Genomic DNA, 21,420 nt, shown 5'->3' on the forward strand with positions numbered 1-21,420 from the left:
CAGAGGAAGCAGTTGGGAGGGGATTTTTGCTCAATTTCAAACTTTGTGTGGTTACAACCTAGTAAAACTCACATTCCTAAAATTCAATAAAAATCTAAAACAATGCACTACATGATATGTTATTGACCATGTATAAGAATGAGTCTTTAGCGTGCCAGTTGGGTGTGGGGGGGGGGGGGGGGAGTTAGCTCCAAGATGGTGCCGCAGTGTTCAGATACTTTTGGTGCATGTTTAAGTTCATGACTACATACTCCAATATCTTTATGAGAGCTTGGCATTTCATGTTATCATTTGACCACAAAATACTCTAGTCACTGCATCAAAGAAATAACTAATGTTTGTATTTTCAGTGTAGTTTTGTGATAGTAGTAAATAGCTTGACATTTGACAGAAACAGCAACTAGTGATAAAGAAAATAGACATTAATGAACAATCAAAGTGATAGGTACAAGTGTCGGGCCCTGTATTCTTCAAGTTCCTCTTCAAACAAGCAGCGTAAAAAAACCAAAATTCTTCAGTGAATCATGTTGACAAAAGGACTTAATTAATTGGCATACCTTCTTTATCTTACAAACTGGTGAATCATCAAAGCAATGAAATGAAGCCATCAACATTAGATTAACCTTACGTGACAAAATTACACCTAACACATTGCAAGATGCTGTTTCCTAATGAAATAAACTCATAACCACGACTCATAACCATGGTAGCAATGTGTCATTGCCTGTAACTGATGTGATATTATTTCACAACAAGATCTTGTTCGGAATCAAATCACAAGTTCATTAACTGATCCAAACTACACTTCCAGGGCTTCCAAGCCAAGACGGCTTTATGTGCGATTAACACAGAAAATTGAAATAACTGAACAGTTTACATACCTGCTCTATTCGATATTAAATTTACATAAGAAACCAATTGCTAACGGTCACTGAAGTCACTTCTGAATTGAGAAACCTTGAATATATCTACCCAGTGGTGTGCTTTTTATCACTCAACCAATACATCTCTCCATATGTGAAAAGCTAATTACCACTAAAGACTTAAGCTGAATAAAATAAGTATAACAATACAAAGACTTCTTGGATACTGATACATCATTTTGAAGGATGAAACTAGTCTGCTAATATTAATGTAAGGAATAACATTGTTATTAATAACCATTCAACATTTTACCATAATGTAATGTTGATAACATTTCATGACCAGAGGTATTAAAACTTGCTCCAGATATGACATTATTCCCATGAACTTAACTTTGGCACATTTTACAGATACAAGTATTAGTTCACCAAGGATCGTTATTGTTAAAGGACCTAAATTTTTTACTAGGAGCCAATTTTTAATCAATGCTGTTGAATCCATTGCCATGATATTGCTGTCCCTGACTAATTCATTTCTGTTAGGATCCTCAAAACATCCCTAATGAAGGAAATATTGGTTTGGGGAACTTCACAGCTTTCATAGTAACTCTGATTTTTAAAGCAGTCAGGTAGTAAGAGTCTATTTGTGCAAAACATCCAATAAAATATCTTGTATTGGTGTTAGAATGATGTAACAGAGATAACATGCAGATCAGGCTCTTTATGAGAACATAGAAAACAAATTTCAAATGGTCACAAATGTTCATGCATCCTGGTTGAAACAGCAAAAAAATGGAATCTCCCTTCAAGTCCCACTTCATTTGTTTTGTTTTTTGTGTGTTCAACTGGTGACCACTCATTAGCAAAAGTGAGACTCTGATTCTGAACTTGTGAGAGGACAATTTACAATTTTTTGATGAATTATTAATCATAGAATTAATGATGTCACTAGTCACTGCTGTATGAAAATCAACCAAACACTTAAAATGAATTATACAACATCTTTGCTTACTTTTATACAAATGGGAGACATTCAACATTTGCCAGTACTTAAGAATAACCATGGGCAGCCCCCCCCCCCTTGCCCCCTCTCAAACAGTCATATTAAACTACAAAACAATTTAAAAAAAAATCTGTGAATACAATTGAGAATGGCCAACAGTGAAAGGTTCAATGCTTTCTCCAAGAGACAAGGATTAAAAGCTCTTCATTTAATAACAGAGAGTAATAAAGCATAAAGGTTTAGTACTGAAACTGTCTACATATACCATTTTAGAGACATATTCATGTTACCCTCTCACAGACAGACACATTCACAATTACCATTTCACAGAAGGATCTACACTACAGAGTAACTATCACAAGTATATCTGTAGCTTTGCTACATGTCATGGAAAAAAAAGAACATTTCTGTCATTTGAGAAGTATCTGAGTAAACAAAACAAAGCTAGTTTGGTGGTGTACAATTTAGTGTGACAAAATGTCATGCGAATCTTCAATGCAACCTTAAACACATACTTAGAAAAAGTGGACATCAATATTTGCATCAGGACTTTTGAACACTCCATTATAGGGACAGGTGGTAAATAATGTGTCTAAAACATTTACTGTTGAACAATTTATCCAATTTTAAGAAATGTCTAAAGTAGAATAATAATTTTACAAATTTCTGACCCAAAGAAACAATACTCAAATCATAATTAAGATGTGATAACTTCTGAACACTCTCCATGTGAGTAATCTGTTTCTATGTACAGTACACCATACCAGCAGGGAGCTGAGAAACATTAAGAGACCCAATATCTTAGTCATCTTATCCAAAAGACAAACAGCCTAAGCCACCAACAGTCTCGATAGGGGATATTCCCACCACCGGGAGATCAGTTCAAGTAATTACTTTGTAGGGTGTTTGATCATATACAAGGTTAAACAGCTTATAATTCCAAACCTCACCAGAGCTGACACTTCAAGTCAGATATATGTATGTTAGGCATTCAACTATGATACAAGAGAGACAAATTGTACTCCAGAACTTGAAAGTACTCATCCCGTATTCAAACATTAGTACTCACTTGGCACTTGGACTTATTATAATTATACTCAATTTGAATACTGAGTTTCAGGTTATTTCATAACTTGAATCAGACTTTATCCAGCCTGTAGCTTACAATATGGTTACGATTCTATCTGACAAGGGCAAGGGAAAGAATAAATTTTTGTTACTTTTTTTTCCTTTTTTCTTCTATTGAAATTGAAATTTACAAAATTGGCAGATATGCTGTTTGCCAACATCAAATCTAAAACAAATCACAAAATAAATTGCAACACCAAGAACCATCATGCATCATCTCTAACGGTGAGAATCTCATTGGGCAACCTTCCATCCCACTCTTACAACCCAACCCCATTCCTCTACACCCATTCACATAGTCATTCGGTGAAGCACTGTTGACCCCTCATTACCTCACAAAGTAAAGATGTCACATTACTCCTACAGTAAGTATAAAGTAACTTATTTTACAATGTTTACTCCCAATCCAAGCTACAACAGCCATTAACTGATGTTACACAGACTGTTACAAGTTGTTGAAGACAACCAGCCCCGTCCATTGCTGCTATGGTGGATCAAAGAAGAACCAGTTTATTTACAATGATCCACTGGTTGACCTCTTGCCTTGACACCTATCATCCTAATCATCCTAATCATATGGGACACCCAATATTATTGTTTGCTTATCTTATCCTTAGAATAAACTCAAGAGTAAGGGATTTCCATTTAGGAAATTTAACAATTAAATTAACATTAACAGATAACAGACTCAATTACAAGTCGTCTATGGGGAAGGACAGACAGCTACTTGAAGGATGAATAAACTTGCTTAACTTAAAATGTGGGATTCTGGATAGGTCTGCCTTGCTGCTAGTTTGTAATATGAGACTATATATTTAAGCTTTAACTTCAAGTGCATGCAAACTAGCAGCCACATTAATGACAATGCTGTAAAGGCAGCTAGTACCAACACTTAGAAGTCTCAATCTTAATACACTAAATAAATGTAAACATTTCTAGGAGTAGTGATGGCAAATGTAAGGATCATATGAATGCATTGCTACCCTACTAATGAGAAGGAAAAGTAGATGGGAAAAAAATGTTTTCATGTTCACAAAGAAATTTAAAAGTGTAAAATGCCTTTAGTTTGATACATTAATGCTTTTGGGATAAGGATACCTACTTTCAATAAACTGTAGCAGCTGCAAAGGGACAGGTCAGGACATGAAATAAACACAACTTCTGTTGTGATAATAAAGTATTTAAAGGGATGTACTAGACATCAGTCTCGTCCATAGGGTTGGCTGATGTACAGTACATGCTTCTATAGCGTAACCACATAATGTACAACATCTCAGACTGCTGAACTTTCTCTTTCAATTTTCAAACTCAATACAAAGTGTCTACAGTAAACTACGTCATTGTTCAATGAGAATGATACTTTCAAATCCTCAGTGAAGGTACAAGACAGAGAGAATGCAGCGAGGGAGCTGTACATTATTCATACATGGTCTGAGCTACATAGCTACATAGCTACCAGACCAACTGTGTGTAATTGGTAGCTACTTTGTCCTCCTTACATTTCATGCCTTACTGCTCTACTCTCTCTCTCTCAACTAATATAATATACAAACCCTGCCCTTTGGATTATTTCAGAAACAAAACTGACTTGGCATTGTAACCAGCACCACGGCATGGGAAAGTTTGACAACCTCTAAATATATCTTAACAATTTGTATGGATAAGTTGCAAACAATGGTAGTGATGTCCCCACATGAAAAATGTGTATATTGCCCAACCCTACCAAAGCATGACACTTCAACATCCCTTAACTACATCTGTCTATAGAACAAATAACACACACTCCAATGGCTGCTATCCTCTCACATACAGTACTATATAAAATACTACTTATTACCAAACAGGAGAAGAACAAATTGGATAATTTCAAACGTCATTATTTTCCTTCCAATGTACTCCAAACCATGACATAACTGACTGTTGTCACAGGACAATATACAACATTTGTACTGTTCACATGTTTCATCTTGATGTTATTTACAACTATGATAAACACAATAGATACCAGGGTATTGTTCTTGGGGGGTTTTGGGTTTTTTTTTTTGTCTTTTATTTTGTTTGGGATATTTGTTTGTTCCTCCAAGCAGACTATATCAGTTCTGTAAGAATCAGTTTTGAAAGGGAAAACCCTTTACATAATCACACATGCTCCGGTGAGTCTTCATTAGTATGGAAGAAATGAGATTACTACCAGGCCCAAGAATAACAAGACTTAGTAGAGGGTGCCCTACATTCAGGATGATGAGAAACAAAGGACAGGAAAAAATTAAGGATCACATTAATGTTCATGAGGTCACATTGCATACTTCCGTGTCCATTCTTTTGCCTGACTATCATATTTAATTTTGTCGGTCTTGTAGGTGCGAGCAATGTCTGGTACCAAGGGGTCGTCTGGATTGGGGTCAGTCAGCAGTGAACAAATAGAGAGTAAAACTGCAGAAAAATAGAGAGAAAATAACAATGTATCACAGGACGTTAAAACACATCTAGAGCTAGCAGTAACAATTTCAAAATAGCATTACCTCTTCCTCCCAACCTCCCTACCCCCCCCCCCCCCTCTTCCACCAAGAAATGAACTGAAATACAGAAAATATGATTTATGATATAGAGAACCCTCTAGGCACAAACAACATGTAATAGCCCCTATCTCCCCCCCCCCCCCAGTTATATTGAGACAGGGTTAGTCATACATGATTGAAGGAGACTCTCAGTATTTTGATACAGTTAGTAGGCACAGATTGGAATGGTAGGCCAAACTGGTCATTGTAGACATAGTAGCTTGAGTTTACTACAACTATATGGAGTTTAGGTTAGTCATAAGTGATTACTCACCTTTTGATACTGTAAGTGCTGGTGACCACTGTGATCTAAGGATATCTAGGCATATGCTACCATTGCTATTGATGTTCGGGTGATATATTTTGGTTGAAAATGATACCTGCAAAAAATATATATAAGAAACCATGAAAGAAACTTAAGACACATAATAAAGACTAGCTAACCTTATATGAAACTGGAGAATACTTCAGTTTTAAATGTACAAGACAATAATTTACAAACAACAAGCAACCTGTGGTATAATATCTCTCAATAACACCTTACAAGCTTCTTATGCACCAACAAAATTCATCATATACACAAACTGATGCTATCTGTACAACAATAAAGTTCCACCAGAGCTTCTTTGTCTCCCCACTACAGCAGTACTCTATCTACCTAGCTACAGTACTCTATCTACCAAGCTGCAACAGTACTCTATCTACCAAGCTGCAGCAGTACTCTATCTACCAAGCTACAGCAGCACTCTATCTACCAAGCTGCAGCAGTACTCTACCAAGCTGCAGCAGTACTCTATCTACCAAGCTACAGCAGTACTCTATCTTCCAAGCTACAGCAGCACTCTATCTACCAAGCTACAGCAGTACTCTATCTTCCAAGCTACAGCAGCACTCTATCTACCAAACTACAGCAGTACTCTATCTATCAAGCTACAGCAGTACTCTATCTATCAAGCTACAGCAGTACTCTATCTATCAAGCTACAGCAGTACTCTATCTACCAAGCTACAGCAGTACTCTATCTATCAAGCTACAGCAGTACTCTATCTTCCAAGCTACAGCAGTACTCTATCTACCAAGCTACAGCGGTACTCTATCTATTGAGCTACAGCAGTACTCTATCTACCGAGCTACAGCAGTACTCTATCTACCAAGCTACAGCAGTAATCTATCTACCAAGCTACAGCAGTACTCTATCTATCAAGCTACAGCAGTACTCTATCTACCAAGCTACAGCAGTACTCTATCTACCAAGCTACAGCAGTACTCTATCTATCAAGCTACAGCAGTACTCTATCTACCAAGCTACAGCAGTACTCTATCTACCAAGCTGCAGCAGTACTCTAACTACCAAGCTGCAGCAGTACTCTATCAAGCTACAGCAGTACTCTATCTACCAAGCTACAGCAGTACTCTATCTACCAAGCTGCAGCAGTACTCTATCAAGCTATAGCAGTACTCTATCTACCAAGCTACAGCAGTACTCTATCTACTAAGCTACAGCAGTACTCTATCTACCAAGCTACAGCAGCACTCTATCTATCAAGCTACAGCGGTACTCTATCTATTGAGCTACAGCAGTACTCTATCTACCAAGCTACAGCAGTACTCTATCTACCAAGCTACAGCAGTACTCTATCTATCAAGCTACAGCAGTACTCTATCTACCAAGCTACAGCAGTACTCTATCTACCAAGCTACAGCAGTACTCTATCTATCAAGCTACAGCAGTACTCTATCTACCAAGCTACAGCAGTACTCTATCTACCAAGCTGCAGCAGTACTCTAACTACCAAGCTGCAGCAGTACTCTATCAAGCTACAGCAGTACTCTATCTACCAAGCTGCAGCAGTACTCTATCTACCAAGCTGCAGCAGTACTCTATCTACTAAGCTACAGCAGTACTCTATCTACCAAGCTACAGCAGTACTCTATCTACCAAGCTACAGCAGTACTCTATCAAGCTACAGCAGTACTCTATCTACCAAGCTGCAGCAGTACTCTATCTACCAAGCTGCAGCAGTACTCTATCTACCAAGCTACAGCAGTACTCTATCTACCAAGCTACAGCAGTACTCTATCTACTAAGCTACAGCAGTACTCTATCTACCAAGCTACAGCAGTACTCTATCTACCAAGCTACAGCAGTACTCTATCAAGCTACAGCAGTACTCTATCTACCAAGCTGCAGCAGTACTCTATCTACTAAGCTGCAGCAGTACTCTATCTACTAAGCTACAGCAGTACTCTATCTACCAAGCTACAGCAGTACTCTATCTACCAAGCTACAGCAGTACTCTATCTACCAAGCTACAGCAGTACTCTATCTACCAAGCTACAGCAGTACTCTATCTACCAAGCTACAGCAGTACTCTATCTATCAAGCTACAGCAGTACTCTATCAAGCTACAGCAGTACTCTATCTACCAAGCTGCAGCAGTACTCTATCTACTAAGCTGCAGCAGTACTCTATCTACCAAGCTACAGCAGTACTCTATCTACCAAGCTACAGCAGTACTCTATCTACCAAGCTACAGCAGTACTCTATCTACCAAGCTACAGCAGTACTCTATCTACCAAGCTGCAGCAGTACTCTATCTTCCAAGCTGCAGCAGTACTCTATCTACCAAGCTACAGCAGTACTCTATCTTCCAAGTCCAGCTAACTGAAATTTTACCAAGTGCTGCTTGATTCACAGCTCTGGCAAATTTCAGAGTTGTATTGATAATGCATTGACTAGCAGACCAGCAAAAGGTAAGTTCAGTTTTAATCAATTTACAAATGGCTAACTGTTAAACAAATACTGTTTGAACCTATTACAGAGAGCTGTTTGGCAATGTAGCCACACAGTGAGTAATTGGTAACTGGGACAATATGTGTTCCAAATGAACCATGACATAATTGAATGGCTCTATGAGTTTCAAGAAAGTTGGTTCAAGGATAATAAAGTCAGACACTGTGGATAGGTCAGGAGAGTAAAGATAATTCTATGACTAAACGTGCAAGATATGTTGACTCAGTCGGGATTATTTTGTTGACTTAAGAGGTTAAGTGATATCAATTAAAACTAACTATTTCATAGCTTGGGTCTATTTACAACTACTCTTGACTTTTCAAAAGTTGATATTGCTAATAAAAATGTCCATTACATCCATGCATGTTATAATCATGAGAACCAAAACTTCATAAATACATATTTGTAAGGAAAAACACTTCCTTTTCACCTCCATTACTTATGACCTCCCATTTTTACACCCCTCAAAGTTTATGCACACAGAATTTCAACCTCTCATCACTCTTTCCCTCATTCTACCTTTCCTTTGTGGTGTCTAGTTTTGTGACAAGTTACATTTGTAGTTAATCACTTGTTTCAATCATACTATTATACTCACATACCATTACATGGCCCCTTAATGGGTGATATTATAATACTGTATACAGTTAAAATGTTACCATAAAGTGTTAAGTAGATTTTATGCAAAATAGTATGATAAGAAGTTATGTATGAGAAGATGCTTACTTTTGGGGGTTTGAAGGGATAATCTGTAGGAAAACTGATAGAGAGAAAGAAAACCCCGCCTTGATAAGGGCTGTCATGCTGCAGATGAGATAAAGGAGAAACAGGATTAATTTGGATTGTAATCAAGACTAGTTGATATGAAGTTATGAACTATTCTGGATGAGGCAGATTTATACATGAATGATAATGTAAACATTGTACATATTTTGGTGAACAAGCTCTCAACTATGCAACAATATTGAAGATCTACAGGTCTTGAACATTCAGACATTCCACTGTATACAAACACACACTGCACCATACCATGTACCTACCAAGCCAAGGTACTACACAAAATGTAGCTCTAAATGTCAATGTTCTACATACCATTGTAGTTAACAATTCAAATACTATAAACAATGTAGCTAACAAGTTACTATAAGACACACAATGTAGCTATCAAGTCACTGTACTACACACAATGTAGCTACCAATTCACATACTACACACAATGAAGCTAACAAGTTACTATAAGACACACAATGTAGCTATCAAGTCACTGTACTACACACAATGTAGCTACCAATTCACATACTACACACAATGAAGCTAACAAGTTACTATAAGACACACAATGTAGCTATCAAGTCACTGTACTACACACAATGTAGCTACCAATTCACATACTACACACAATGTAGCTAACAAGTTAAGTGCTGTAAGACACACAATATTGCCAGTACTATCCAAAGTCACAACCTACAAATGATTGAAATTGATTCTGAATCTGTGACTCCAGTAGAGTACTTCTTGTTTCTCAAGTCATCAGGCAACACAAATGATTAATCCTACGGTGGTAAGTATGGACACTTTATAGAGTACCACTGTACGTACATATGGTGTTTTGCACAGTTAGTGAGTCACAAGTCTAGTAAGTAGATGAATGAGTTAGTCAACATGAATGAGGTAATTACAAATCCAAAACATCACCATACCTACACTATCAATAGACACTCTCATTATTGCTGTGACCACTATTTGATGATAGTTTATTGCTATAAAAAAATCTAGATCTTCAAAACTTCTCATTAAACTTGATGCAGACTATATGATGAGCTTGATGAAGTTTAACCTTTTGACGAGCATTACTTCCTCCATATTACTATAAATATAAGACTCATAATGCAGCTTTTATTCAAAATTGCTTTCAGCTGGATTAATGCTAATATAATACGATAACATAAACATGAACACTATAAACAGCATGTACACTGAAACATCTTATACACTGTCTGACAGATTCCACAACACATACTTAAATACTGGCGATTCAATGAACTAAGGGTGGTTTTCCTTCATATTCATGATTTCTGCAATATTTAGCTTTCCAAGCAATTTCTGTTCATTTTGTTTAATTTATTTTTATGAAATTAGACAACAATGAAAAATTACAGATAAATTAATCCCAAGAGGCATTTCCTAGCCATTTCACACATGAAACAAACTAGTTTTATTACAAGTTAAACTTCCACATTTCCAGAATGCACTGTATGCAAAAGTCCTACCTACAATGTGCCTTCATGCGATGTAACAGAGTAAGAAGATTAAGTTACAATGTTATTTAAAATATTGTATTACTTACTGGGCCCATGATTGTGGCTTGCCAATGAAAAACTGTAAAACAAGAAAAGAGAGAGAAATGAGTGTAGTACATATCATCAATCATACTTTACATTTAGTGTTGATATAAAGCTAATGGGGACAGAAAGTGAATGAATTTCTCAAATGATTATGAACATACCACAAACCAAACATGACAAAGTTTTGTTGCAGTCAGCAGACTCTTGTACAAACCACTGTAATAAAAGTTAATACATTGATCTAAGATTCAATACTTAAATATGGAAACAGTATCAGGCTCTGTAATGTCTTGGCAAAGGACAACATACTGCATTGTGACCCATTCAAACATTCAACATAAGGTTACTCTACAAGTTAACAAGGCATAAATTGAAACTAACATTCTAAGATGCTGTACATAGCATTACCACTGGAGGAGCTTTTAAAATTAAGACACAACACACATAAAACTAACAAAGTGAAATTAAATGCAACAAAGTTGTTATTGATGAAAGCTGCCACATATTGCAGAGCATGGTGATCAATATGTAAACACACCTATAGACATAGCACAAGATAAATGCAATGCCCATGTCCTAGCAAACTGAATATTACAGAAACATGAGTTTTAGGCAGAGCTGACAAATGTAGACTCTTCCTCCTCCTCCTAAACGATTTATGTAGTATTAATTAACTACAACAGTTTTATCAAGTATTATCAAGTTTTTGCATAAAGATGTAATGCAGGATAGGAAATTCAACTTTAAAAAGGCAGCATATATGCTTGTACTGTACATGACTGTTGTTAAAGTATAGTGAAGCAAAGACTGGCAGATCTGCATAGCGTTGATTCGTTGAATCATTGACAAGGGGGTTGTAGTACTGTAATGCATTTACTGTACATATCACATTTGTTATGTTATTGTCAATACTTATAAACCAGGGGTTCTCATATTGTTTTGCAGGAACCTATATTAACTGTTAAAATTTCTCTGTATTCTTCAGTTCCTTGTATACGTGTACAGTAATCCTTTCTAAGTTTGCATATGGTTACCTTCAGAATGTTATGAAAAATAGAGCAAGGCCTGCTATGTGCAGGCTGAATGAATACAATGTATACACTGTAAGTTTAACTAGCAGAAATGGCCATCACTAGAGTGTACTCAATGAAACAAGTACAATACATGTACAGTGTGCACATTAAAACACACTTAAAATGAGTCAGCATATTTTTTGCCTAAACTTCTAAAAATAGGGTGCAAAGAAAATCCCTCAAAAAAAAATTGTCAAGGCAAGGGCACTTTTATATTTGACAATGCAGTTGAATTGAAGTTTCAGTTATAGTGAGGGGATAATTAGACTAAACTAAAAATGACTTAGTCAGTGAGAGCACTCCATAATTATTCATTTACTCACAGTTAACATCAAGTAATCTGGTACAGTATACAGTAGTACAGTAAAAAGGCATAGAACTACTTCAAAAATACACAAAATCTTCCTATCTTCAGTAATTTAGGAGAACAAAATTTATAACATGAAACTTTATTAAAAACCATCGTCCATAATGACACCTGAAGACAGATGAAAGTCAAGATGGTCATGTATCTATGAGCATTAATGTTTTACTTTCATCCTCTTCAAGTAAAAACAAAATTGCCATAAAATATATAAACATAAAATGATCACTACAAAATGTACAATAAAGGAAACAAAGAATGAATGGTTAATGTTGAACACATAAAGTACTGTTGAGATGCTCTTAGATCCACCTCCACACAGAAACCAAACCATAAGTAAGGCTGCTCTGAGGAAGAACTCTGCACATTGTCCATACAGTACTATTGTCAATACAGCTCGTTAGCTGTTTTCTTGAATCCCTTCAAATAATCATGAAAGTTTAATCAGTCTTCCTTACGTGACTGAATTCAAATAGTGCCTTTGACAACTAATTGGTGAAATGTGATGCTATTAATTATAACCAATTTGTAGGATACAACATCCTTAATATTTTTTTAATGAGCAAATTTGAGTTTGACCAATTGAAATTTTATTTTGAACAATGCCATCAAGTGCAAAATGTTGCTTAAAATGATAATTTTAAGTTGATGATGAATCAGTATGACCTCCAAGCAATATTAATTGTATCAACTAGTCACTCTGACATATCTTTCAATCAAAACTAAGTCAATCACTCCATCAGATAGCTAAGTTAACATGATATTAACCTAATGCAACACCCAATTGGTTAGCAATATCTGGGTTTCTAATAGCAATTATTGCTAAGCAACACAAGTAATATCACACAAAACTGAAATGTGTAAGGAATGTATAGTACCACCCTCATCAGAGTCTCAGATGTACAGTATTCAATGTGGCATATCACAATGACAGGGCTCTATAAGATGTACAGTATTCAATGTGGCATATCACCATGACAGGGCTCTATAAGCTCTGCCTCACATGCAGAATTGCATGGCTCCGTTTTCTAGCAATGGGTAAGGCATCTTTCTTGGTTCTTATGCAACACATGGCATGTGTTCCCACTGCATCAGAAATAGTATGTGATATTACCATCAACACAGTCTGTATGAACCTGCACAATGTAATGACTGGTTAATGGGTTACAATTAACAATGCTCAAGATTACATAGACACCAATTTCTGAGGGTCTCTAGAAATGTTTTCATTGTCATAGTATCTTCTGACTATACTGGTATGTTCCACACAATAACATAAATTATAAATAACCAGAAAGCAAGTTGGCTCAGTGATTCATTGCAACATTTTGTATAAGGATATTAAACAGTAAAACTGAAAACAAGATTTTTAACTGTTGTCCATTACTGACTTCAAGTGATCAGTAAGGTTCTTGCACAGATGCAGACTCACCTATAAAGTACAAAGTTCATCCAAGTTTTACTTGTAAGTTATTCTGTTCACAAGGTGTTCAGAATTTTTACTTGATCTCAAATGACCCTAAACTTCTACCAATTTCAACAGGATTCTTTGTACTCACCACACAGGATCTACAAACTACATGTAAACTCCAACCAAGATGTACCTTTTGAGTTTCTGTGTTTACAATAGTGTTTACATGGGTCCAAAAATCGGGAACCAGGTATCCGAGAGCCGTTACCCGTCAGGTATCCAGAAAAAAATTGTTTACCCTCGTGTATCGCGATTCTCAAGAAATTACATATTGGATGCTATAATAAATGAATTATATTCTCCACTGACAATGTTTTCATGTTCAAATACGTAGGTGTAAGATAAGGCATAAAACCTTACTAAATAATTTCTATTAGCTTTTGTTTCTTTCATTAAGTTGTTAATAACTTCATATAATTAACATCACTACTAACATCACACTGCCGCAGCTGCTTATGTATGCTCACCACCTCTATTGGATCAGACCATATAAATATCCAATTTAGCTCTTAAACAGTTTTGACTACTAATTATGCAGGCCCAGGGTTCGCATTAGCCGCGAAATTGCACGATTCACACAATTTGATCACATTGGGGTAAACTCTTAGTAAAAAGCCACTTGCGATTATTATTTTTTAGTTATTCAATCTATAATCCATTAGTAACATCTTGTAAAAATCCTTGTCAGTGTTTCCTTCTATGAAATAAACGAATGAATAAATAATAATTGTGAGAATTCTTTCAATTTCTTGCACATGGTAGCCTAACACCACACTAAGTCAATGGGGAAATATAGCCTAACTGTTGGTTTATTCGCTAAAATAATGACGCAGTTATAAGATATCCATGGAATACTTGAATCATTATTACTGTTATTTTCGACCACATGGTTGCTTAACACCACACTAAGTCAACGGGGTAATCTAGCCTAACCATCTGTTGATTAGGTGAAATTGCGACGCAGTCATAAGATATCCATGGAAAAGTTTCATTATTGCTGTTATCTTCGACCACATGGTAGCCTAACACCACACTAAGTCAATGGGAAAATCTTGCCTAACCATCGGTTTGCCAAAAAAAAAAAAATCACACTTTGCGTAGGATTCGGGTAATAAATTAGGAACCGGGTAGTATCGCGTCAGGCAGGTACACGGATACCCTGTGCAAACACTACTATATTCCTTAGTCTAAGAATCAATCACTTTGACCACATAACACCTTGAAACTTGCATGAGCTCCAGCATACCTTTTCTGAAAAATCTTCCTTAGCATGAACACACTTTGACCAAAATATTCCTGGAGTTTGTTATGTCTCTGACATTCCTGAAAAGTAGCCTCAACCATTTCTAAATTTGACTATATCCTTGTAATCCACACAGTAGATGGCTCACCAACCTTGTGTTGTATCTTATCCATTTCAAAGGGACGTATTACATATTTGATGAGATGGGACTAAGCCAGGATTAAATTGTTCGGTTTTGTGCCCATAGGATATCTTGGGTTACTTTTCTTCAACTATGTGATATTCATTCACTTGACGTCACACCTTTAAGATCACATGATTAGTCTTGATGTCTCACAACTGTGCTTGAGAATGGATCAAGCTGTTTGGTTTTTGTTTCCATGCAATCCACAGTGCACATATTGCACATGTACATGTATGTATGTATGTATGTATGTATGTATGTATGTATGTATGTATGTATGTATGTATGTATGTATGTATGTATGTATGTATGTATGTATGTATGTATGTATGTATGTATGTATGTATGTATGTATGTATGTATGTATGTATGTATGTATGTATGTATGTATGTATGTATGTATGTATGTATGTATGTATGTATGTATGTATGTATGTATGTATGTATGTATGTATGTGCGTGTGTGTATGTATGTTTGTCATGTATGCATGCATGTACGTATGTATGTATGTAATGTATGTATGTATTTATTACGCACAAGGTTTGACCCATTGTGAGGGAGAAGGCTACCACTGCTACTATTCACATGCCATGATTGTATTTCACAAATTGTTTCTTAAAATGTTTTCACTTTCAGCCTGCTTTTCCTGATGTTTTGAAAAAGATTTATATTGTGCTTTGAAAAAAATTTCATCTAGCAATAACTTTCCTCAAAGACCATACTCAAATACTGTACATCTTTATGAAGCTTCCAGTTGGACCTGTCCTCAGCCTATCTTAATTAGGTGTTTGTAAAAATTTGTTTGTAAATTGTAAGATTTGCCCTAATTTATGCTTTGCTCTCAACTGGTATTCTAAATCTTGTCAGTTATCTAGCAACATCATCACTCATATTTGTGGTCACTACACTTACGATCATCTCCTACTGGTCCTGCTGAGCATTGTGCCGGTGGGTCTTTACCAAGGTCAGACAGTTCCTGCATGCATGAATGAAGAAAAACATTGTTAAAGTTGCTAACAATAAACTCCCTCAACATAGCAGACTAAATACATGCAATTTGCTATATACATGAGCTAAGGTCATAGGTCATGCAGAGAGTAATTGTATATCAATCTCAGAGTACTTTTGAATTCACAAAGCAGCCTTCCGATATCATTTAATTGATGAACAGTAAAATCTTTTACAGTCACGGCTGATACTGGGATTTGAACTATTGGTTATCGGCCTTAGCCAATGGTAACATATCAGTCTAACACTAGTCCTAATTCAAACCCTTTCCTTATGATGAAAGAATTATTAAGTAAGAAATAATTATGATCGATTAAAATCTTCAATGCAGAATCTAATTTGCAAGGTAGAAAATTAAGATCACATCAGGTTGGTATAATGGACATGTGAGTTCTGTACTGCATACATGAAAATAAATTCAGTATTTAAGCAGAGTAGAGCTAGCCTAACATAGTTCTATGTCCTACCTGAACCTACTGTCTCTTATATAACTTTAACAAACTGTATTTGCTTTGATTTCTATGTTTGTTAACAACTAATTTATTAGGCAATGACCAAAATACTCTATGAGTATTGTTCTCTAATGAATGTTGCTGCATTTTATATTTCCTCCTATGAGTGGATTTGTTAGGTAGGTTTACATTCACTTTAATCCTGTACAGTAGTTACTGATAGTTACTGTAGCAAAGCATAACATAAAGCCATTGGTAAAGATTTGTGTTGGGGCAAAGTACTATACAAAACTGCAGAGCTACACACCATTCAAAAAAAAGCAGAAACTAGTAAGGTCTCAGATGAAATACTTAAAGAAGTAATTAGCATCTATGAGTTTTTAAGTTGTAACTAGAATTAATTAAACAATAAAGTAAAAATAAAATAAAACTGTTAGCAAACTGCTTATCCACTAGAGAGCCTGTGTAATAGAATGTGTAAAAGTAAGTTGGCCTGACGTTTCGATCCTAGCAGGATCTTCTTCAGAGGCTAAAAAGGCTTTTTTAGCCTCTGAAGAAGATCCTGCTAGGATCGAAACGTCAGGCCAACTTACTTTTACACATAAACAATAAAGTATTCAACATGCAAATAAAATGATTTGCCTAGGCCTAAACAGTTCTTACAGAAGCATCAGTGATTCAGCTATCACAATATCCACACACTATTGGGAATGATCAATTCTATGAAATCAAGGGAGAGGGGGGCTAGCTACTACAGAACAACATTTTCACTTGTAAGTTTGTCCAGTAGTCTCCTACACTTGGTTGCTCATCTCTCTATTAGCCTATATTTGATAGCCTACCACACTGTATTGGTCACTATTTCTTGATAAAACTCCATCTTTGCCCAGACAGATTCTTCCATTTTTTTATTAGGAGCTTTTTCAAACAACAAAATTGTTCTGTCATTCTCAATTTATGTTAAGAACCATACAGCACATCATCTACTTAATTTAATTATATACATATGTAAGAGAGTTAGACTTACATGATTACATTGCCAGCGGGTGTTTCTTCATTCTCATATAACATTGAGAATAACACGTAACATAACTTAACTTAGTTACAATTAAAATAAATGGAAACACCCAACCTGGGTTCAGAAATGATGGGACTTAATCCCTAATGTTATCAGGACTGATTTGACAGGTTCATTTGTGTTTCTGATTTGAGTACCTTAATGATTACTGGTCAGAATTAACATTGTAGATTAGCCTTGGCTAGGTTTAAGTTTAATACTTGCGTACCCATAGATCTATCCTTCGGCCTACACAATCCATGCCTTTGAACATTCTTCAAGGGACAAAGCAAAATGATTATTTAGGACCAAACGTTCGTCCTAACTTTAGAATCCGTACCATATGAATGGGAAAGCTTACTTCGAATCGGCAAAATGGAGTAATTATAGAATACAGGGCCACTCGATGATACTATCTGAGCATCCGGATGCGCGGATGCTCAGTTTCACCCCAGTACGTATGTGAGTAAAAAATGTCAAAGTCCCAGTTCTTTCTTTTTGAGTGGATGCGCGGATGCGTGGATGCGGAGTCAAAAATTTCCTAAGTCCTTTCCTTGTACTTCTGTGGTGGAATTTTAGAGGGCGTCACACATGTACGGATGCCTTTTAAGAACGACACACTATTGATGTGGAATATCTTCGTACATACGGGACTTTCAGTATTGGAAATACATGATGGTATATGTCGAAACTTTTCCAAGTCCATTCCTAGTACTCCCGGGGTGGATGCGCGGATGCGGAGTCAAAATGAAATACGTGATGGTATTTGGGAAACTTTCGAAAATTATTTAAGTCCATTCCTAGTACTCCCGGGGTGGATGCGCGGATGCGCGGATGCGGAGTCAAAATGAAATACGTGATGGTATATGGGGAAACTTTCGAAAATTATCTAAGTCCTTTCCTAGTACTCCCGGGGTGGATGCGCGGATGCGGAGTCAAAATGAAATACGTGATGGAATTTTAGAGGGCGTCATACGTGTTCGGACATGTACAGACACACCGAGCATCCGCGCATCCGGATGCTGGGAAGAGTTAATGAATGGCCCTGTATTCTATAATTGTACCGGCAAAATAAGGTTAGGAAGTAGGGTTAGAGAGTAGGGTTAGGGATTAGGGTTAGGAAGTAGGGAATAGGGTTAGGGAGTAGGGTTAGGAAGTAGGGAACAGGGTTAGGAAGTAGGGTCGAATGGTACTGATACTAAATTAGTACCAAACGTTCTTACTATCAATGGAGTCTCTTGGATATAGTCAAGAGCAAACACTTGAGTTGGTGACCAGAGTTGAGTTTCTGATCTGAGTACCTTAATGATTACTGGTCAGGGTGAACAATGTAGGTTGGTCTTGGCTTGGCCTAAGTTTAATACTTGCTAAGCCATAGGCCTATCATTGGGCCTACACAATCCAATCATTTGAACATTCTTCAGGGGACAAAGTAAAATGATTATTTAAGACCAAACGTTCTTACTATCCCATTGAGTCTCCTAGATAAAGTCAAGAAAAAACACTTAAGTCGGTGATCATATAACCTATTTAATGAAGGACTGGCAACTAACACAATTAATCGTTGTCTTAAGATATAGTTTACTCACACCTAATTTCTTTGATATTAATGTATCCTACCCTAACGATCGAACCAATACACAATTTAACACTAGGCTTGTTATGTCGTACAAGTTCAGTATTGTCACCCAGAAACGCATTCGTCATGTTGTTACTAATAGTAGTCCCAATAAACTAAAGCAGATAGATAATCGAAATAAACGAAGATCATAATATTGGAAATGTGTTTGATATAATACATATTTACTAAACTTCACCTTTTGTATTCTCTTTAGAGCCATTCTGTTGTATGTAAATTTGTCGCTGTTTGATTATAAAATGACGAAGTATAACGAGGAAGCACAGCGGCCCGATTCTTCGTTGATATTCTCTACTGGTTTAGTACATGGCACTCTGGGAAGACGATGCTTCCACATGTGTATGACTCATGTCATACATATCTACCGGTATCTGTCAGTAGTAGGTGATATATATGAAGATACCACGTTAGTTTCACTTTTTTGAGCTTGGATTTGATACAGTTGTTAGATTTTGGATTGAAAGTGGATCTTATTGGGTATCACGATAAGTTGACCGAAATGTATCTCATTAAACGTTGATCACTTGGAAGGATAACTTCGTGACAGTCGGAATTAGGAAGATCAATATCATGATGCGAAAATATTTTGACTAGCCTCAATCGTCTTTATATGTAAATAGATTTGGCATTTAAGGTTAAACTGTTTGTTCTCTGTAAAACTACTAAACACCTGATGAACACTGGATATGAGTAGTTCGAATTTGTGATGATTTCTCAATCGCATTCCCGTCTTTTTGTGAAATGTGGAAGAATACTTTGGCATGGTGGATACGACCTATAGGGGCGGGCATAGTGTGACGTCAATATGAATAAACAATAAGAACTTTGCATATTTCAAAGTATTTGGACGCTACACCCTACAAGGTCACGTCACGTCCGGAATTGCAAGAAGAATTTCTAATGGGGTTATCATGTCATGAACGAACGACCTTTGCCCCCATGGGCCTCGGATCCACCCCCCCCCCCACCACCATAGTGAGGGAGAGTTTATTTTCTTATGGGAAGTGGTGGTTCGATACTTGATAGTGGCAACAGAAGCACAAGTTAGCCTAATGTTTACGACATCTTGCTTCTATAATTTTCTAACGTAAGAGTTTGGCCACTAGACATTTTTAACATTTATGGAGTGGGGGAAGTCGTAACTACAGGCTCTTTGTTACATACCAACTGGGCCTTGGCTCCACAGCCCACAGTGCACCCCCAATGGACCAGTTTACCCCCACAAACACACACCCTCACCTTTGGTCTGGTCCTCAATAATAAAGCTGTTTAATTTTTTATATAATGAAGTAATTATATTTCATTAATTTTGCTGTGTTGGTGTTGGTGTATACGTCGTCATATTGCTCCCAGATATTCTGCCATTGTCAACAAACTTAGCCTAGCGGAGCCGCAACAGTGGATCACGCAGAGGCAGGGGCATAGGCCTATTCAAGTTCTAAAGCCCCTACCTTAATTAGTCTGAGGAAATTAGAATTTGGCCCTTGCTCCACCTCTGAAGTCCTGTGCGTGCCACAGAGTCGGCTAATTTGAAACATTATGCTCTATTGATAGGGGGAAACATGGTCAACAAAATGTGAAAATTGAATTTCAGACTCTTCCATCGCAAAGATGTGATATTTAATTGAAATGAACTTTCTCAAACGTAATACATATTGCATGACTTTGTGAAACGGTTTGTTCAGGACTGTTTGTGACAACCCTGGTAATAGCCTATACCTTCATTATATTTTTATACTAACATTGGATTGATCTAGCCCCTACTTGTTCCAATGCGGTCAAAAATACTAAAGAAGTGGCCGGCGTACGATAGACGCTATCAAAAGGTTGGGCGATTTGGGTTTGGGGGCTTTCACAGAAGAATTTTAGTTTTGTGGATGATTATACGTTGGCCAAAATGGGACATTGGAAATTTCAACTTTTATCTTCAAATTTCTATAAAAATATATCACAGATTTGTCTTCTTTTTCGACTTTGTAATTTCGACTTTATATCAACATGGCATATCTTGTCGCTATATGAAGTCGAATTAGTATAAACAAGTCAAACTTTAACATTTCATTCCAAACTTTACATTATCTAAAAATGTTGACTATTGCATCTCAAAATTTCCACTATAGCCAAATTACCACCATTACGAATTAATTCCATCTCAAGGATATTTAAGGGGGGGGGGGATAACATGTGACGACCGCACGGACCTTTTCTTGCATATTGTACATTATCAAATGAGTTAA

The 21,420-nt window shown here is 36.6% G+C and overlaps 1 protein-coding gene across 1 annotated transcript; it reads right to left on the minus strand.

Moving 5' to 3' along the window:
- Positions 1-439: 439 nt before the first annotated feature.
- LOC139968577 (ubiquitin-conjugating enzyme E2-17 kDa) lies at positions 440-19,518 on the minus strand. Its single transcript, XM_071972676.1, has 6 exons — positions 19,362-19,518; positions 15,940-16,003; positions 10,694-10,725; positions 9,073-9,150; positions 5,827-5,932; positions 440-5,427 (listed from the first exon to the last, which is right to left on the minus strand). Exons 1-6 carry the CDS (start codon positions 19,383-19,385, stop codon positions 5,288-5,290), a joined length of 444 nt encoding a protein of 147 aa, XP_071828777.1. The 5' UTR covers positions 19,386-19,518; the 3' UTR covers positions 440-5,287.
- Positions 19,519-21,420: the final 1,902 nt, after the last annotated feature.

The sequence above is a fragment of the Apostichopus japonicus genome, chromosome 6, assembly GCF_037975245.1.
Source record: "Apostichopus japonicus isolate 1M-3 chromosome 6, ASM3797524v1, whole genome shotgun sequence".
NCBI lineage: Eukaryota > Metazoa > Echinodermata > Holothuroidea > Aspidochirotida > Stichopodidae > Apostichopus > Apostichopus japonicus.